We start from the raw sequence: 21,541 nt of genomic DNA, 5'->3' as shown, positions 1-21,541 counted from the left end.
CCCCACCTACAGTGCGATCTACAAGAGGCACTGCCTCAAGGTGGTAACATCCACTATCCGGGCTGCACCACCTTCTCACATCTATCATTCAGCAGCAGGTACAACACCAGGGTCAAGAATAACCATTCAGTTCATGAACTGACTGGCACAACCCTAATTACTGCCTCTGTATTTCGACACCACAATTACTTTAATCACTTTGCACTACAATGGTCTTTGCTGTTTTAGTTACGTTCTTTCTTGCAGTAAGTGTATAGGCAGCATGTTAGCGTAGCGGTTAGTACAATACTTTTACAAAGCCAGAGATCAGCGATCGTGGTTCAATTTGCACCACTGTCTTTAAGGAGTTTGTATATTTTCCCCAAGACCACGCTGGTTTCCACTGGGTGCTCTCATTTCCTCCCACATTCCAAAGATGATCGGGTTAGGGTTAGTAAATTGTGGGCATGTCATGTTGGCATCAGGAAGCACAATGACACTTGTGCCCCCAGCACAACAAACTCGACTTTGCCCACACAAGGTACTACTGCTTGGAATTCACATTTCTAGAGAGTGAACTCTCAAACAATTCAAATTTTATTTTACTCACACAATGACCAAAAATGTAGATGAAATTGGGAGTTCAGTACGTACTACAAACACTGGCTTCCCTCATGTGAAGCAGCACCAGAAATACATTTAAAAAATCTTATTCTTCAGTAACCAAGGTCAATACTTCAGCAGAACAGTTCCGCTTCCACTAAGCATTTGTGTTGGGGTTGGCATACAAAGATCATCAAAATCTGGAGTTACAATGCTTTTAAGTTGTTATATAGAACAGTTTTATGTCTGCTGTTTGCCCTGTACACTTAGAAAAACCATGAATCATCTTTGGCTAATTGCCTCAATGCAATATTCATGGGAGCAAAATGATCCGCAAGTAGGTCGGGGTATCAATGAACAAGTGCTTGAGTAACTATACATATAAAAAAATGCATCAGTTCAGCTTTAGCAGCAAGCAGCTGCCAGCAAACACGCACACAAACTTCTAAAGCTAATTCAAAATTTAGTTTAAACATCACGTTGATCTCTTGGTTGTTTCAAATATACTTCATATCGAACATATACAAATTAAAATAATAAATATTATTATTCCATTCTGGATAAATGTCTTTGTACAGGTACTACACTCACTGTGATCTGCTAGAAACAACAATGGTTTCCAACTCCAACCACGCACACCTACCATTAGTTAGACTAAAAATTACCATTATTTGTACAGAAAAGCAGCAGACAAGGGGAGGGATTGATACAGGCAGCAGACATTATGCACAGGGATTGCACAGAAATATTGCATAGGGGTGGGCAGGCACTTGTACGGTATGTACTGAGATGTTGTTTATAAACACATTTAACTTACTTCCAATCTGTTGGTGGAAGACTGAAAGCACATCAGCTCAGAGGAAATTAGTAACTAGAAAATATTCATCAGATTCCCAACCTATTTTATGCTATGGACCAAAACCATTAAGCAAGGGGGCCATGGACACCAGGTTGGGACCCTCTGACGGGCAAAGAGCCTTCTTCACTCTATCTCATCTGCTATATCGAAAGCTTTGTTTACAACTGGGGTACCATGGTTTTTGAGTACACTGCAATATCCTATCAGGACTTTTCAAAAAGACCATCACTATTGGGAAGCACACAATAATAAAAAATAATCTACCATTTCTCCCCCAAGACACAGGCCACCCCAAGTTGGATGTCCATTGTGATACTTGTAAGGTTTGGAGCTTTCAATTTAAAGTACAAAATTACGGTGGGCTATGGTTGATTGGGCCGTCTGTTAAACAGGGAAACTGTCATTTGGAACAACTCTGAAAGAACAAAAGTTAATTGAGAAAATAGCCAGGACTCTGATGGAATTCTTTGAAGCAGTAACAAGCAGGACAGACAAAGGAGAATGAATTGATGTTGTGTACTTGGATTTTCAGGTCTTTGACAAGGTGTCACACAAGGCTGCTGAACGAGCTACAAGTCCATGGTATTACAGAAAAGGTACTAGCATGGATATTTTGGCAGTGGCTGATTGGCAGGAGGCTAAGAGTGGGAATAAAGGGAGCCTTTTCTGACTGACTAATGGTAACTAGTGGTGTTCTATAGGGGTCTGTGTTGGGACAGATTCTTTTTACGTTGCGTGTCAATGATTTGGATGATGGAACTGATGGCTTTGCTTCAAAGTCTACAGACGATATGAAGATAGGTGAAGGGGCAGGTAGTTTTGAGGAAGTAGAGAGGCTATAGAAGGACTTAAGACATATTAGGAGAATGGACAAAGAAAAGACAGATGGAATACAGTATGGGAAGTGTTGGTAATGAATGCACTCTGGTAGAAGAAATTAAAGAGTTGACTTATTTTCTAAATGGAGAGAAAATACAAAAAAACTAAGATGCAAAGGGACTTGGGAGTCCTTGTGCATGATTCCCTGAAGGTGAATTCACAGGTTGAGTCTGCGGTGAGGAAGGCAAATGTAATGTTAGCATTCATTTCAAAAGGACTAGAATATAAAAACAAGACTATAATATTGAACTTTATAAAACATTGAGGCCTCATTTGGACTATTGTGAGCAGGTTTGGGCCCCTTATCTTTAGAAAGGTGTGCTGAAACTGAAGATGGTTCAAAGGAGGTTCATGAAAATGATTTCAGGATTGAATGGCTTGTCATGTGAAGAGTGTTTGATGTTTCTGGGCCTGTATTCACAGGAATTCAGAAGAATGAGGACTGAGCTGATTGAAACCTATCGAATAGTGAAAGGCCTCGATAGAGTGAACGTGGAGAGGATGTTTCATATGGTGGGTGAGTCTAACACTAGGAGGACACAGCATCAGAATAGAGGGGCATCCATTTAGAATGGAGATGATAAACTTCTTTAGCCAGATACTGGTGAATCTGTGGAATTCTTTGGCACGGGCAGCTGTGGAGGCCAAGTCTTCATGTATGTTTAAGGCAGAGGTTGATAGATTCTTGATTGGTCAAGGAAGAAGGGATACGATGAGAAGGCAGGAGACTGGGATGAGAGGAAAATTCGATCAGCCTTGATGAAATGGCAGAGCAGACTCCAAGGGCCAAATACCTAATTGCACTCCTCTATCTTATAGTCTTATGATTCCCTTAGTTCATTTGGGACACTATGCTGCTTCATTGGGACAGGAGGCCATTACTCAACAGTTTCTAACTAGTGTCAGTTGCATGTGTTTGTGTTCAAAAAACAGTGATTTCTGTCCCTAATAGCTGGCAAGAAATAAGCAGAAGAAACAATTCAGAACTCTTTTGCCCACTATGGTTTCAAGCATTGAGATCAGAGATGCCAGAAACTGCTGGGAGTGAAAATGAAACAATTTCACTACTTCAGGTACCACGAATTTGAAGATATCGACAGTCATCTTGAATGTTACAATGAAAATGAAGATTTAGAGGATGCAATCCTTGAAATCATTGGAAGAAGGCAGTCCACTATTGGCTAGTTGGGGCAGTCGCTTAATTGGGTCAAAGTGTACTGGTCCCAATGTGCCCCAATTAACTGGAATCCATTGTATTCCCTTTTTTAAAGGTAGTGCAGCAGTTAGCATAATGCTTTACAGTGCCAGTGATTGAGGTTCAATGCCTGCTGCTGTCTGAAGTAGTTTTGTTAGCGTTAGTGAGTTGTGGGCAACACTTACGGGCTGCCCCCAGCACATCCTCAGACTGTGTTGACTCTTGACGCAAATAAGAGATTTCACTCTTTCCATGTTCATGTGACAAATAATGCTAATCCTAAAGCCATTGATGGGCACCCTGTGAGACAGAATAGTTTAAATTAAGCAATGTCAATAGACGTACAGAACTGACCATCCAGACCTTGTCCTCTACCCTAGCTCTTGGCTCTAGATTACGAAACAAACCCATTTTAATTTGGGTCTTTTGTTCTACATCCCTCTCATCCATGCACCTATCCAAACTTCGCTTAAATGCTGAAATCAAGCTTGCATGCATGAGTTTAATTCCACAAGTACTTTACAACTCATGTTCTTAATACTAGTATATTTTTAAAATCCATTTGCACAATTTGCCTTCTTTTTGCACATTGTAGTTTACCAGTCTTTGTTTATGTATAGCTTTCATAAATTCTATTGCATTTCGTTTTCTTCAACATGGTGACATATACGTACTTTGATAATAAATTACTTTGACTTTTCAACTTGCATTATATCTGACTTTGTGATTCTAATTTCAGTATTGGGAATTTTCACACCTGAATGCTTTGTTCTGCATGCTCCAATTCCCATCAAACTGCAACGCCCAAACTGTGACCGACCTCAAATACTTATGACTATCGCCACAGGAATGGGGCTGTGTTTCATTTTAAATAGAAAGGCATCAATTAAATTTTAATGATAGAGTCTGACAGCTGAAGCCACTATTTACTCTCCCCTACCAAATGACAAATGTTTTTAATTGTCAGTTATTACTATTTTCTGTTGTTTCATCTTCTCTGGAGACACACTGATGTCAGCGCAAAAAGCTAGCTAGAGGGTTGAGAATAGAACTTGGTTGTTTTAGGCAAGAGGGAAAAAATAGAAAATTAAGTAGGATGAGAAGAGTAAAGAGGGGGAAGGTATAAAAAGAGGGATAGAAAGAAAACAGGAAGAGGGTAAACAAGTGAATACCTGCCAGAAGCTGGAGAGAGCAGGTTGTTTTCAGCTTGCTCACATACAATGCACAAAATTCCCTCGGGGTGCTACAGCTTTACCAGTTCAGGCTTGCTGCATTCCATAATTAATCACTGCTCTTTGACACTCAGCCCCACTTTTGTCTATTCCACTGCCTGCTTACTGCCAGTTAAGATTCAACATCTGGCCCAAACCTGTCTCAGTGGGTATTAACTGCCTTGGGCAAAGGGATTTGGTGTCTACCTAGAGGGTTAGAGAATTTTTTTAAAAAAAGTAACATGAAGGGCTGCCGAGTCTCCTTTGCATTTCATAAAAGAAAACTTTGAGGAAGCTTGACTGTCTTAATCCTAAGGAATGAACGATTTCAAGTTCCTGCAACTCCTACAAACTATTTGCCAATAAATGTCACAAAGCAAGATTGTGATTCAGGGATGGGATAGGTCAGCTGGTTATGATGTAACAATTTTATTTATTCATCAGCATTTCCACTTCTGTTAATGCAGTACCTTAGAACGTGGCTCCATAGATTCTATGGTACAGAATTCACATAGGCATTATATGACAACATTCTTTAAACCGCAGTGGGACATTACAATGAATATGTACCGATTACAAAAAGGAGCAGGAAAGCTGGCAAGCCCTTTCCTTAACTCACCAATCACAGTCGTTAGTTAGCATGGCAACGGAGCACTTAGCATAATGCTTTACAGCGGCAGCAATTGGGTTCAATTCCCACAGCAGTCTGCAAGGAGTTTGTACGTTCTCCCCATGACCTCCTGTTTCTACCTAATACATTCCAAATATGAATGAATAGTACATTGTGCACATGCTATACTAGTTCCAGAAGCTTGGTGACACTTGGTGCCCCTAGCACATCCCCAGACCGTGTAGTTCGTTGATTCGATGTTTAAGTAACAAATAAAGCTAATTATCTTTATAGGTCTAGGATTATGTGTTACAAAAGATCCTGAGCCCATTTTGAGGCCCAGTTCAAATCTACATGCTTACATCCTTTGCTGTGACACCATTATCTGTGGCAGAATTTGACAGCGAGTTTCAGCAAGCCATGTGGGGATGTGGTATCAGTGAAGATACTTCCAGGTGGAATTAGGTCTGGGCCTAAAATTGACCCAAGGATCACCAGGAATTAGCATTTACACATTGGGTATCAATTTTAGGGCAAGCTGCAAACATCCTCCATGTCAAGTTGAGCTCTCTGGTTGGCAGTAGAATCCTGGTTGTGTTTTGGGAATGAGCCAAGTGTGGAAGGGAAGTTAGCAGTGGTGAGTGTGGCATACAGCACTGGCCAATAATTGTAGAGTTATAGGAAACAGTATTCTTTTCAACTCCACAGAGACCAGCCCCATCATTCTCAATGCAAGAAACGAAAGGAGGAAGAGTCCATTCATCCCCTCATGCTAAGTCTATCATTCAATAAAACCTGGGCTTATCTATTATATTAACGCCATGTTTGCTTAATTTCCTTAATATATCCAAAAATCTTCTAAACTCAATCTTGAATATATTTAGCAATTGAGCCTCTAGACCTCTTCAGAGTTTTTCCATCTAAGACCTAAATGGCTGACCCTCACAAGTTACGGCAGAGTACTGTTCCTATTAATTGTTAGTAGCTCAGACAGCTCCCAAATTGGAAATAAGACCACAGACCAGGGATTCCCAACCAGGGTTCCATGAGTAACTTGGTTAATGGTAGGGGTACATGGCATAAAAAAAGGTATGGAAGCCCTGCAGTAGACAAAAATGACTACAAAAACCAACAAATCCTTCCTGCCCGACTCCCAAACACATGTTTGTACGTTCAGGCTGTACACAGGTCAGTAAAGCAGAGAGGACCTGTGCTTTCGGACTGTGACTCCAGGTCTTAGCTCAGGGTGCAGGGTGCAAAAACATAATCCCTGAAAGGACCCAGTAAGATTTTGCATGTTTTGAAGAATTTTGTATGTCTGAATTCAGCCACAGATCCAATTCTATTGAATCCTGTATTTAAATCAATCAAAACAAATAAAACCGGTTAGTTGGAAATTATGCAAGCGTGTATCAATGAAGCCACAGATTTAGTAGCAGGATCAACATCTACACAGATCAGCTTTAGGCTGTTATTAAATCAGGCCTAATATGCTTTGTGCATGTTGGACACCATAAAACAGGTGCAATTATTACTTTTCATTCCGAAGTTTAGATGAAGGAAAAATACAGAAGGAATTTAAGAGTTAACAAAAAGATGTCACTAATAAACAAGGGTGCATTTTCCTTTAAGTAATTAATTGAGAACATCGATCCATAAACAGAGATCTCCAGACATGTTCAAAGGTAAACCATTGAGGAGGAAGTCTATCATAAACTGGTCTGTGCAGGTTCTCAGAAGACCTGAACTGCAAGAGGTACATATTCCAACCTGGGTCATTCTACTTTACTTTACATAAGCAAATGATGGACTGCCATTATTAGGATTTTATGAAAGTAAAACTGTCAGGTTGGATGTGCAAAAGTAAAGTGTACAGACTGTCGATAATATTTAAGTTACAGAATAATTTCTGGTAATTTTCTGGCTATTATGGATTTTAGTGACAAGGTAAGATGACGATAATATCATAGAACAGGTACACAAGACCAAAAGGCATAGAAGCAGAATTTGCCATTCATCCCATCGAGTGTTCCACCACTCCATCACGGCTGATTTATTATCCCTCTCAACTCCATTCTGCTGCCTTCTCCCCATAACCGTTGACAGCTATTAATTAAGAACCTATCAAACTCCACTTTAAATATTCCCAATGATTTGGCCTCCACAGCAGGCTGAGGCAATGAATTCCACAGATTCGCCACCTTCCTGCTAAAATTACTCATCTCTATTCTAAAGGGACATCAATCTATTCTGAGGCTGTGCCCTCTGATCCTAGACGTCCACTATAGGAAACATGTTCTCCATGTCCACTCTATCTAGGCCTTTCAATATTCAATATGCTTCAACAAGATTTCCACCCCCCTCCCATTCTTCTGAACTCCATCAAGTACAGCCCCAGAGCTATCAGCCGTTCCTGATATTAACCCTTTTGTGTAACGCAATATTACTAACCAGATTAGCAGCACTAATTAAAGTTTGACAAAGCAGGAGTCTGCAGCTTGTAATGCTCGAGTCTTTTTGCTTCAGTTCCAAATGTCACATCAGAAATGCTGCTGTACTTTAAGCTGAAATTCTGACATACACTCCCATTGAGATATACACATTGCACACTTTTAGGGTTACTAGCCAATTATGAAATCTATTATGCAGACATAACACACTTGAAAGTTTTGTCATGTGTCACCTGCTTCATGACTTTTAAAATAATGATCGATTATCAAGCAGGCATTATCACTTTTTGCCTTGACACCACCATTACTCACACAAACGGAACAAGATCCGAGTGCTGAAGCTGTTTTAGAACAAGTGGAGGATTAGGAAACTGATGGTGAGTGCAAATATCAGACAATGCAGTAAGAAAATCACTTGGAAATTTTCACCCACAGGCTAAAACTGCTGAATAAGTTACCAAGAAAGGTCACTGCTGCAGAGAGCTTAGATAGGTTTGATGTACTTGTGTAGGGATAGCAAAGGGAAATGGTATGTATAGGGGGTTAAAAATAAAGATTAGCTTTATTTGTCACATGTAGACCAAAACATACATGTGTCCTTTGTATCAAATCAAATTTCATCAGGACTCTCTGGATGAAGGTTTACTGCCTGAAGCATTGACTATTCAAAGGTTCTGGCCCCAACATAGCATAATCCTTACTAACCCATACAACTTTGGAATGTGGGAAGAAACCTATATAGGAGCTTAACGTACAGGAACCCTTAGGAGGCAGTGATCATAATATGATTGAATTCATACTGCAATTTGAGAGGGAGAAGCATAACTCACATGTATCTGTATCGCAATGGAATAAGGGGAATTACAGAGGAATGAGAGAGGAGCTTGCCCAAGTGGATTGGTGGAGGATACTGGTGGGAATGACAGCAGAACAGAGGTGGCTGAAGTTTCTGGGAATAGTTCACAAGGCACAGTATAGGTATCACAAAGTACACTGCAGATGCTGTGGTCAAATCAACACGTACAAACAAGCTGGATGAACTCAGCAGGTCGGGCAGCATCCATTGAAATGAGCAGTCAACATTTTGGGCTGAGACGCTTCATCAGTCCTGATGAAGGGTCTCGGCCCAAAACTTTGACTGCTCATTTCAACGGATGCTGCCCAACCTGCTGAGTTCATTCAGCTTGTTGGTACAGTATAGGTATGTCCCTCGGAGGAAAAAGTTCTCCAATAGCAGGGGAAGGCAACTGTGGCTGACAAAGGGAGTTAAGGACTGCATAAAAGCCAAGGAAAAGGCCTACAAGGTAGCAAAAGTGAGTGGAAAATTGGATGTTTAGGAAGCTTTTAAAATTCAACAAAAGGCAAAAAGCAATAAGGGAAAAGATGAAATACGAGGGCATAGCCAATAATATAAAGCAGGATACTAATTTTTTTTCAGTTATATAAAGAGTAAAAGGGAGCTGAGAGTTGATATTGGATCACTGGAAAATGATGCTGGTGAGGTAGTAATGGGGAACAAAGAAATGGCAGTAGCACCCCCCCCCCCAATACCAGACAGTGATGCAACCTGTCAGAATGCTCTCCAATGTACATCTATAGAAGACACAGCAAAAGAAAGAAAATAATAGGCCAATTAGTGGTTGGAAAAGTGTTGGAGTCTATTATTAAGGATGAGGTTTCGAGGTTCTTGGAGACTAATGATAAAATAAGTCAAAGTCAGCATGATTTCTGTAAAGGAAAATCTTGCCTGACAAATCTGTTAGAGTTCTTCGAAGTAAAAATCAGGGTGGACAAAGGAGAGGCAGTGGATGTTATTTATTTGGATTTTCAGAGGACATCTGATAAAGTGCCACACATGAGGCTGCTTAACAGGATAAAATTCTATACTGTTGCGAGGAAGATACTGGCATGGATAGCAGAATGGCTGACAGGCAGAAGGCAGTGAGTGGGAATAAAAGGGACCTTTTCTGGTTGGCTGCCGGTGACTAGTGGTGTTCCTCGGGGGTCAGTATTGGGACTGCTGCTTTTCACATTGTATGTCAAAGATTTTGATAATGGAATTGATGGCTTTGTGACAAAGTGTGCAGGTGATATGAAGATAACGTGGAGGGGTAGGCAGTATTGAGGAAGCAATGCGATTGCAGGACTTGGACAAATTGGAAGAATGGGCAAAAAAGTGACAGATGGAATACAGTGTTGGGAAATGTATGATAATGCATTTTGGTAAAAGGAACAGCTCTAAGGTGCTTGAAAGTAGGTACAGAGGAGGTGTTAAGGGTAAGTTTTTTTTACGCAGAGAGTGTGAGTGTGTGAGTGGTTGCCAGTGACGGTGGTGGAGGCGGATACAATAGGGCCTTTTAAGAGACTCCTGGATAGGTACATGGAGCTTAGTAAAATAGAGGGCTATGGGTAACCCTAGCTAATTTCTAAGGTAAGGATATGTTGGGCACAGCTTTGTATTGTGCTGTAGGTTTTCTATGTTTCTATGAACAATTGTCTAAATGGGGAGAAGGTTCAAACATCAGAGTTGCAAAGTGGCTTGGGAGTCTTTGTGCAATTTACAGTTTGAGTCTGTGGTAAAGAAGGCAAAAGCAATGTTGGCATTTATTTCAAGGGGAATAGAATATAAAAACAAGGAGATAATACTGAGCCTATATAAAACACTAGTTAAGCCCCCCTTACAGTATTGTCAACAGTTTTGAGCCCCATATCTTAGAAAGGATGTGTTGTCATTGGAGAGGAGATTCACAAGGATGATTCCTGGAATCAAGGCATTTGGCAGCTTTGTGCCTGTATTCTCTGGAATTTAGAAAAGTGTGGTGGGGGGGAGCTCATTGAAACCTACTGAATGTTGGAAGGACTAGATAGGATGGGTGTGGAGAGGATGTTTCTTATGGTGGGAGTATCCATAACCTCAAAATTGAGGGGCGAACCTTTTGAACAGAGGTGAGGAGGAAATTTTTTAGCCACAGAGCAGTGAATCTGTGGAACGCTCTGTCACAGACTGCGGAGGAGGCCAGGTCCGCGCGTATATTTAAGGCAGAAACTGATAGTTTCTTAATCAGTCAAGGCATCAAAGGATATGACAACAAGGCAGGTGTATGGGGCTGAGTGGGATCCAGGATCAGCCATGATGGAATGGTGGAGCAGACCTGATGGGCTAAATGGCCTAATTCTGCTCCTAGATAGATAGATAGATAGATAGATACTTTATTCATCCCCATGGGGAAATTCAACTTTTTTTCCAATGTCCCATACACTTGTTGTAGCAAAACTAATTACATACAATACTTAACTCAGTAAAAAAATATGATATGCATCTAAATCACCATCTCAAAAAGCATTAATAATAGCTTTTAAAAAGTTCTTAAGTCCTATGTCTTATGGTCACAGGGTGAATGTACTAACTCCTCACAGGCAGCAGTGTGAACTGAACCCTAATCAGTGATCACTGGCTCTCACTACGAGTTATGCTACCGCGCCACCACAGAGATTATTGTAAAGAAAACAATGGGTTTATTGCTCTTTCCTGATTAAATTCTTCTTTTAAAGTTCAGCTAGCTTGCAAGAAGAAATGTCTTCACCCAGAAGCTTTGTACTCTCTGCCCAAAAGTGCTGTGGAGGCTTAGCCACAGAGATTCTGCATATGCTGGAAACCTCAAGCAACATACACAAACTGTTGCAGGAACTCAGGAAGTCAGGCAGCATCTACGGAGGGAAATGAACGGTCAACATTTCACTCAGTAAACCTATATCCAGAAAGTCCCATTGCAGAGTCTCAGCTTGAAATACCGACTGTTTATTTTCCTCCATCTCACGGTGCTGAGCACCTCCAACATTTTATGTGTGTGGCAGAAGCCCAGTAGCTGACAAAAACTTTTTAAAACTTGGATATTAAAGTAACTGAGAGATATACAGTGGCATGCAAAAGTTTGGGCATCCCTGGTCAAAATTTCTGTTACTGTGAATAGCTAAGCGAGTAAAAGATGGCCTGATTTCCAAAAGGCTTAAAATTAAAGATGACACATTTCTTTAATATTTTAAGCAAGATTACTTTTTATTTCCGTCTTTTACAGTTTCAAGAATAAAAAAAAGGAAAAGGGCCCGAAGTAAAAGTTTGGGCACATTGCATGGTCAGTACTTAGTAGCAATTAGATACTTTGGCAAGTATCACAACTTGTAAACACTTTCTGTAGCCAGCTAAGAGTCTTTCAATTCTTGTTTGGGGGATTTTCACCCATTCTTCCTTGCAAAAGGTTTCTAGTTTTGTGAGATTCTTGGGCTGTCTTGCATGCACTGCTCTTTTGAGGTCTATCCACAGATTTTCGATGATGTTTAGGTCGGGGGATTGTGAGGTCCCTGGCACAACCTTCAGCTTGCGCATCCTGTTTCCAAAATGCATCAGGTTTGTTTAGATGTTCCTTTGCAAACTTCTGACACTGAATTTTGTGGTGAGGATGCAGGAACGATTTTCTTCCAATGACTCTTCCATGAAGGTATACCATATTTGTGCAGGTGTCACAGCACAGTAGAACAGTGCACCACCACTCCAGAGTCTGCTAAATCTTCCTGAAGGTCTTTTGCAATCAAACGGGGGTTTTGATTTGCCTTTCTAGCAATCCTATAAGCAGTTCTCTCAAAAAGTTTTCTTGGTCAACTTGACCTCCACCATTCCTGTTAACTGCCATTTCTTAATTACATTACGAACTGAGGAAACTGATATTTGAAAACGCTTTGATATCTTCTTATAGCCTTCTCCTGCTTTCTGGGCATCATTTATTTTAATTCTCAGAGTGCTAGGCAGCTGCTTAGAGGAGCCCATGGCTGCTGATTGTTGGAACAAGGTTTGAGGAGTCAGGGTATTTACAAAGCTTTGCATCACCTGGCCTTTCCTAACGATGACTGTGAACAAGCCATAGCCCTAACAAGCTAATTAATGTTTGAGACCTTGATAAAAGTTATCCGAGAGCTCAAATCTCTTGGGGTGCTCAAACTTTTGCATGGTGTTCCTTTCCCTTTTTTCACTCTAAAATTGTACAAAACAAAAATAATACACTAATCTTGCTTAAAATGTTGAAAAGAATGCTTCATCTTTAACTTTATGACTTTTGGAGATCAGTTCATCTTCTACTCAGTTAACTATTCGCAGTAACAGAAATTTTGACCAGGGTGCCCAAACTTTTGCATGCCATTCTTGAAACTGAGGCCATTAAATTACTTTACTTTTATTGTCACCAAACAATTGATACTAGAGCCTACAATCATCACAGCGATATTTGATTCTGCGCTTCGCGCCTCCTGAAGTACAAATCAAAGTAAATATAATAAAAATTTAAATTATAAATCATAATTAGAAAATAGAAAAGGGAAAATAAGGTAGTGCAAGTCAGGTCCGAATATTTGGAAGGTACGGTCCACAATTAATCAACAATGGAACACACAAGGGCCCAATGGCCTATTCCTAATTGTATTTTGATTTTTTTTATTATTAAAAGGACTTAATTGAGTTGGCCAATATGAGAAGAGGTTTTGAAGAAAGGAATGCTGCCATTTCATAGCAAGAGGAACATGAATTATACTGAGATTTTTAAAGTGTATATGGATCTGCTTAATAAAAAAACTCAAAGCACAGTCACCAAATACTAAAAGATTTGAAAAAATTATTCACCATCTACTCCCTCAGCCTTAAGTCAACAAAATTTGAATCTGAATTGTCAACTTCCTGTACATTTTAAACTTTTTAATACAGAACACTTGCAAAAAAAAAGCAAATCTATGAATGTTAAATAAAGCTATTTTGCAGGGTTCACAAGCTATCAATAAAACTATTCCCCTAGATGTCAAGAGGACTGCTAGTTAAATTTGGAGTATTGTGAGCAGTTCGGGGTTTATCTAAGAAAGAATGTGCTGGCATTGAAGAGGGTCCAGAGGTGGCCCACAAGAACGATCATGGAATGAATGGGTTAATGTATGAGAAACCTTTGATGGCTCTGGGCCTTAGTTCGCTGGAGTTTAGAAGAACGAGGGGGGAGATCTCACTGAAACTTACTGAATATTGAAAGGCCTAGAGAGAGTGGAGATGGAGAGGATGCTTCCAATAGTGAGAGTCTAGGACCAGATGGCACAGCCTCACAATACAAGAGTGTCCCTTCAGTAATTTCTTTAGCAGGAAGGTGGTGAATCTGTGGAATTCATTGCCAAAGCTGACTTTGGAGGCCAAGTCAATGGAAATATTTAAAGGAAGCTCTTCTTTATTAAGGGTGTAAAAGTTTATGGGGGGAAGGCAGGAGGAAGGGTTTGAGAGGGATATTAAATCAGCCTTGACTGATTCGGGTGATATAGTGTCATAATGGTTAGCATGACACTATTACAGCTCAAGGCATCAGAGTTCAGAGTTCAAAGAGTTTGTGGAACGCATGTTTTTCCTCCCACAGTGCAAAGGTGTCCCTGTTAGTAGGTTAACTGGTTATTGCAAGTTGTCCCATGATTAAACTAGAGTTAATTCATGAGTTGCTGAAGGTGTGGCTCGAAGGGCTTATTCCATGCTCTATTTCCAAATGGTACAGAGGGGCTGATGGGGCAAATGGCCTAACAGAATGGACCTGAGGTAAATGTACCAAGATGGTGGCAAACTGGGGTTGTGCTAACTGGTCCTTAGCTGGGCGTATTTAGTGAGTTGCTTGACTGGACTCTCCAGTCAGACTAGGAACAGTTCTCTGGCTGGCTGGGGCTTTTATTTCTGATCCTTACCCAGGGCTGCTGGTTGCACAATTGATGACTTGCTAAAACATAAGATGAGGGTCAACTTCAGTGTCATACACAAGTAATCTTTTTTTTACAATCATTGGCTAAGAAAAATGAAATCTTCAGTATTCCTCCTGAATGTCTACAAAGTGAAAATTGCCTCATAAATGAAAGGTGTCTCATAAGCCAATGGAGTTTGAAAACGCCAAAAGTCAAAGGAGCAGATTTAGACCATTCAGCCCATGAAATCTGCTGGCCATTCCATTATTCCTCTCAAAAAGCTAAGAAATTACTCCTCATCTCTGTTTTAAAGGGACACCTTTATTTGGAGGCTATGCCCTCTGGTTCTACACTCCCCCACTATAGTAAACATCTGCTCCATGACTACTCTAGGTCTTTCAATATTCGATTGGTTTTAATGAGGTCCCACCCCCCCATTCTTCTAAACACCAGCAAGTACAGACAGACAAATGGGGGGGGGGGGGAAACAGCTCAAACAAGGTGTCAAAAGCAATGAATCAAATTGCCACTGGAAACGCGGAATAGTCAGGCAAATGATTTTAAACACTTTTACATGCTGAGGACTCCATGGATCTTGGTCAGCTTATCCATAAGCTTTTAACTCCATCCAGCCATCACTTTAAATGTTATGCAGTAGACCTTTGGTCTTTAACGGGAACAAACTTCAACTCAAACTTCTTTCATAGAAACTCCACTCCAATAGCCGAGTCTAAGAGAGCTCAGTAAATCTTGTACTCACCTGCTTTCACCTTTCAGAATTCAGCGTGCCTACAAGATGTTCTCAGTGAGCCACTCAAATGAACTATTAGCAAATACAACTCAGACCATTACAGTAGCACGCCATTTTCCAAACTCCTTTAGCAAATTATGGTTACCCAGGAACAAACTTTCTCTAGCCTTCTATTTAACTTTCTTTTCCCAAAGACAATTAAAATATAGATAGAAAAGCTGAGAAGACAAAGAACTTTATACTTAAAGTGAGAGATTTCACATGACCGTAACACAGACATTCCGGGCTTGAGGGGTTAAAGATCAGGAACCTTAAGATTGCAGTATAATTCAAAGTTATTAACACAATGCTCTTTTGCTTCTCATCCATTCTAATTCAGAAACAATTTCCTTACCTTTTCTTGTATCCCAGTGCTTTCCCTACAGCCTGTAGGACCATCCTGCACTGCTCCAGGGCCCCCACCCCCGCTACTCCACTCAATGGCCAGACTGTAGGAAACTGACACAAACAACAACAGAATACACAATAGCCCGTGCAAAGTATTCCCCTCTCCAAGCTAAAACCACTCTGCAAACTAGTTTGACCGCATTTGATGTGCTTATAGGACCGGCTCCCCGGGAACACTCCAAAGAGAGCCAATAGCGACACGGGCTGTTGCTGCTGCCACGACAACACAAAGGCCTTAGGGAGCGTCTGCAAACTAGTTTATCCAACACAAAGGAGTCATCCTGGGCTCCTCAGGGACGGCTGCAAAGAAAACCAACCAATACGATGCTATTAATTGTACTGAAGAGGCACTCTTACCGTATAAAATAAGACCATAAGACATAGGAGCAGAAGCGGGCCATTCGGCCCGTCGACTGTGCTCCACCATTTCAGCATGCACTGACCTCCCCAGCATCCAGGACCTCTTCAAGAAGCGATCCCTCAAAAAGGCAGCATCCATCAGTAAGGATGCCCAACACCCAGAACTTGCCCTCTTCTCAGTGCTACCATCAGGGAGGAGGTACAGGAGCCTGAAAACACACACTCAACCTTTCAGGAGCAGCTTCTTCCTCTCTGCCATCACAATGAACTCATCAACACTACTTATTTAACTACTGTAACTCAGTTTTTATTATGTATTGCATTGTACTGCTGTTGCATAACAACATTCCCGCCGTATGCCAGTGATACTAAACTGGATTCTGATGCAACCCCATTCTCCTGAATTCTCCCCGTAACTTTTCGCATCCTGATTAATCAAGAAATTATCAACCTCTGCCTTAAATATGCCTAATGACCTGGCTTCCACAGCCACTCATGGCAACAAATTCCACAGATTCACCAGTCTCTGCTAAAGAAATTCCTCCTCATCTCCATTCTCAATGGAAGTCCTTCTATTCTAAGGCTGTACCTCCTGGTCCTAGACTTCCCCACCATAGGAAATACCTCTTCACAACCTCTCTATCTAGAGCTTTCACCATTTGATAGGGTTCAGTGAGATTTCCCTTCATGCTTCTAACTTCCAGCGACTAATGGCCACGAGTCATCAATTGCTCCTCATACGATAAGCCTTTCATTCCCAGAATCATTCTTGTGAACCTCCTCGAAAACTCCGATGTGAGTATGTCCTTTCTTATACAAGGGCCTAAAACTGTTCACAATACTCCAACTGAGGCCTCAGCCAATCAGCCAATGCTCTATCCATTCCTGTAATACCATGGACCCATTTTATTTATTAAGCGATACAGCACAGAGTAGGCCCTTCAGCCTTCAAGCCACGCCACCCCAGCGACACCCGACAACCCCAATTTAACCCTAACCTAATCATGTTACAATTTACAACAATCAATTAACTTGCAGGTATGTCTTTGCATTGTGGGGGGAAACTGGAGCACCCGAGGAAGACATACACATTCCATGTACAGACTCTTTACAGATGGTGCCAGAATTGAACTCCGGATTCTGGATTACCCTGAGCTGTAATGGCATCATGCTAACCACTATACTATGGTGGCATTCCTGTTAGGCAACTTCATGAGTGACACCTTGTCAAAAGCCTTCTGAAAACATAAGTGCACAACGTCAACCGATTCAACCACAAGCTGCTCTAAAAAGTCATTAAATCTCTTGTTGCCATGTGGAATTTAAGATATTGGCACCATGAAAACAATCTCATAAATAATAGTTTCAGCAGATGCTGGTAATCCAGAGTATCACAAACTCTGCAGGTCAGGGCTCTTGGTGAAGGGCCTCGGCCCAAAATGTTGACAGTTCATTCCTCTCCATAAATATTATACTATACAGTTGGTCAATTTGCTTGCATCATACAAAGCATCTCTCCGAGACATGAGGCGAGATATAGGCTTTTATTGACTGAAAGAAAGAACAAGCAGCAATTGACCACCACACTACATCCTGGAGACTGAGAGCCAGGGCTCAGGCCCCAGTCGCCTTTATACCGGGGTCTGTGGGAGGAGCCACAGGAGCAGTCAGCGGGGGGGGGGGGGGGGGGGGGCGTGTCCAGACAGGTATATGTAGTTCACCACAACCCTAAAACCAGAATTTCACCTATTTTTCAAGAAACATTTCAGAGCACAAATAACTATCTGTTCAATTAACAATAATTTTTTACTGTATTGCAGGATTTGTTTTCTGAAGATGGCAACCAAATGCCAGAAGTCACCATTAGAAGTTACTTAAGTTCTGAAAATTATGCAGGATGAAGGAACAGATAGATGGCTTGTACATTAATGGTGACTTGATCATTTCTATCAAGTGAGAGCCAAAACAGTTTCTGACCTGTGTGGAAACCCCATATAAAGTTTAGTATTTATCATGGGGTTGACGAGACCTAAAGGGTTGGGAAGAATATACCAGCTGTATCACTTTCCTGCTGGCACAGTTTGTCTTTAACTGCCCAGAGATTATTCTGCAGGCAGCAAAATACAACTAAAAAGGGCACAAACTATCATACCTTCCTTTATTTCCTAGCAATAACTGCTCATGTTAAAATTTCCTCACTCAACCCACCTTTAAGACAAATTATCAACCAACCTTCCCAACATGCTAGACTATCAATGTAAACACAGGACATTCTGCAGATGCTGGAAATCTAGAGAAATATTCACAAAATGCTTCAGGAACTCAGCAGGTCAGGCAGCTTCTACAGAGAGGAATAAGCCATCGACATTTCAGGCTGAGACTGGAAAAGAAGGGAGATGAAGCCAGAAGAAGGTGGGGGAGGGAGGGGAAGGAGGTCAAGCAGGAAGGTGTTAGGTGAAGCCAGGTGAGGGGAGAAAGGTAGGTGGGTAGAGGAGGGGAGGGGTGAAGTAAGAAGATGGGAGGTGATACGTAGAAACAGTAAAGGGCTGAAGAAGAAGAAATCTGATAGAGTGGGCCATGGGAGAAAGGGAACCAGAGGGAGTTGATGGGCAGGTGAGAAGAGAAAGGGGAACAATGTATTCAGTCACTAATGATAGAGCACAAAAGTTAGGCAAACTCAAGGCTTTCCAAATAGTCAGAAATGTCTGCACTATAGTGTTGGAGGTTTAAGCCTGCAGTACATATCACAACATTATTCAAGAAGTTGTTAATTGGGCTATTCTATAAGTGCCATCTGCAATTTAGATAAATAATCTTCAACTGCTAAACAAATCATTAGTCACCACATCATGGTGCCCAAAGAAAGAATAGGGAAAGAGAGAGTTCACTGTGCTTATCAACGACTTGGATGCTGGCCCAGAGGGAGCCGTGTAAAATTTGTAGAGGATGCCAAAACAGGTGGTATAGTTCATTCATTAGAGGATAAAAAGAAAATAACAAAAAGGAGTATTGTTGCAGCTGTAATTCAATATTGTTAAGTTCAATTGTTAAGTAATATTCAATACAAGATCATGCATTTTGCATAAAGTAAAGATTATCTTTATTTGTCAGAAGACCATAGAAATAGTGAAAAATACAGTGAAATGCATCGGCCTTGTCAATGACCAACACAGTCTAAGAACATGGTGGGGCAGCTCGCAAGTTTCACCACGCTTCTGGCACCAACATAGTATGCATACAACTTACTAACCCAACCTGTATGTTCTTGAATTACAGAAGGACACTGGAGCACCCGGAGGAGACCCAAGGTTCAGAGGGAAAACGTACAAACTCCTTTCAGACAGTGCCTGGATCTGAACACAACGCTGGCATTGTAAAGCATTACACTGCTACAATACTGTGCCACCCTTCTAATCAATTTGTTATGTTAGATCTACAGGATAGTAAGAACTGTAAACATTGTACAAAAAAAGACTATTGGTTTTATTAATAGAGATTGGCCTTTGGTGAATAGAACATTCAAGAACAGGATTAAATCATCTTGCCTTAACACAGCACAGTCATCATCAAATCCTAGTGGCCTAGTGTTCAGGGTCCAAGTCATCGGAGAATCCAGAGTTGAGGCCTGGAGTTCAGAATCCTCATCCTGGGTCTTCATTCATAGTCATCGCAAAGTCCTGGGGTCAATACTGAAGAGCAAACCCTGAAGGTCAGAAGTTTGGAAGTCGAGGCTTGACGTCTGAAGCCTTGGGTCTGCAACTCCTCTGAAGAAGTCAGAGACCCTATGTCTGCGTGTCTACTGGAGGTCTCTTGAGGACCTGTCCTGAGGTTGGAGTACTGTCTGTGTCAATATGTGGCTGGGTGGGAAAGAGGAATAGGCTTGCTTTGCAAACGTGGTGGGCATGCTGCTGGAACGTGTGACTGCTCCTACCACCTACCTTTCTCCCCTCAATGAAGTATTTCACTGTGTGCTTCAACGTACATGTGATAAATTCATCTGAATCCCGAAGGGTGAATGAACTTGTGTAGACATGCCACAAATGCTGTGGCTTCAGAGCAGATCAGTGCTGATAAACCTGGGACCAACTGGTTCAACACTGGTGCCCCAAAGCCTAACATCAACTGCAAGGCAGAAATCTGGAGTGTGATGGGATACACACCACTTGCCTGGAGGAATGCTCCATTGCACCATCCAGGTCAAAACATGAGAGACTGCATATCACTGGAAAATTGGGGCAACACATATGGCACAAGAGAAACTCAGCAGATCAGGCAGCATCTATGGGCAGGAATGGGCTACTGAGTTTCTCCAGCACTTTTTGTGTTGACCTAGGTCAAAACAACCCATTTGATTAGCATCCCTTTTAAAATTCACTTCCTCCATCACAGGTACAATGACTGCAGTATTTAGTGCTTAGTATCACAGTTCATCTCAATAGAGATTCACTAGGCCAGGTGCTTCCAACTGTTTTGTGCCATAGACCAATACCATTAAGCAAGGGGCCCGCGGACTCCAGGTTGGGAATCCCTACAACAGACCTGGGTTGATAGTTGCTCTATTACACTCAGCTGAAGGAGGTTGATCTGTAATCTCTCGGCTTCAGGCTTTCAATAAAAGAAGATGGTCATTTAAAACTGATAGGTACAGGAATTTCTTCTTGTAGAGGGTGGGGAAGCTCTGAAATCCTCTACTCAAGTTGGTTATGAAGGTCAGATCGATGTAAGTATTTAAATATTACTTTGTTTGAAATATTGGGGAATTGATGGCTATGGAAAAGAATCAGAATCAGGTTTATTATCACTGGCATGTATCATGAAATTTGTTAACAGCAGTAGCAGTTCAATGCAATACATGATAATACAGAAAGAAAAAGTAAATCATTTACAGTAAGTATACTGTATATATGTATAGTAAATAGCTAATTAAAAATAGTGCAAATCAGAAATAATATTTAAAAAGTGAGGTAGTGTTCATGGGTTCAATGTCCATTTAGAAATCCGATGGTAGAGGGGAAGAATGTTCTGAGTCACTGAGTGTGTGCCTTCAGGCTTCTGTACCTCCTTCCTGATAGTAACAATGAGAAGTGGGCATGTCCTGGGTGATGGGGTACTAAATAATGGATGCCGCCTTTCTGAGGCACCATTCCTTGAAGATGTTTTGGATACCTATGGAGACTAGTACCCAAGATGGAGCTAAGTTTACAACTTTTTGTCCTGTGCAGTAGCCCCCACCCCCATACCAGACAGTGATACAGTGGTCAGAATGCTCTCCTTGATATATCTATGGAAGTCTGAGTGTTCTAGATGACAAACCAAATCTCTTCAAACTCCTGATAAAATAATAGCCACTGTCTTGCCTTCTTTATAGCTGCAATGATATGTTGGGACCAGGTTACAGCCACAGAGATATTGACACCCAGGAACTTGAAATTGCTCACTCTCTCCATTTCCGA

The 21,541-nt window shown here is 41.2% G+C and overlaps 1 protein-coding gene across 2 annotated transcripts in view; it reads right to left on the bottom strand.

Annotated features, from left to right (window-relative positions):
• Window positions 1-21,541, bottom strand: part of LOC140719222 (MOB kinase activator 2-like) — a 67,434-nt gene that overhangs the window by 14,896 nt on the left and 30,997 nt on the right. Inside the window, exon 1 of one of the 2 annotated variants that reach the window (XM_073033675.1) lies at window positions 15,676-15,911. The exons of the other annotated variant lie outside the window; for it this stretch is intronic. Within the exon in view, the coding sequence (XP_072889776.1) occupies window positions 15,676-15,719 (44 nt within the window). The 5' untranslated portion in view covers window positions 15,720-15,911. Of the gene's footprint in view, window positions 1-15,675; window positions 15,912-21,541 lie in introns of those variants that run through there. 2 annotated transcript variants of the gene reach the window in all.

The sequence above is a fragment of the Hemitrygon akajei genome, chromosome 31 (genome assembly GCF_048418815.1).
Source record: "Hemitrygon akajei chromosome 31, sHemAka1.3, whole genome shotgun sequence".
Lineage (NCBI taxonomy): Eukaryota > Metazoa > Chordata > Chondrichthyes > Myliobatiformes > Dasyatidae > Hemitrygon > Hemitrygon akajei.
This window is presented reverse-complemented; position numbering and strand designations above follow the sequence as displayed.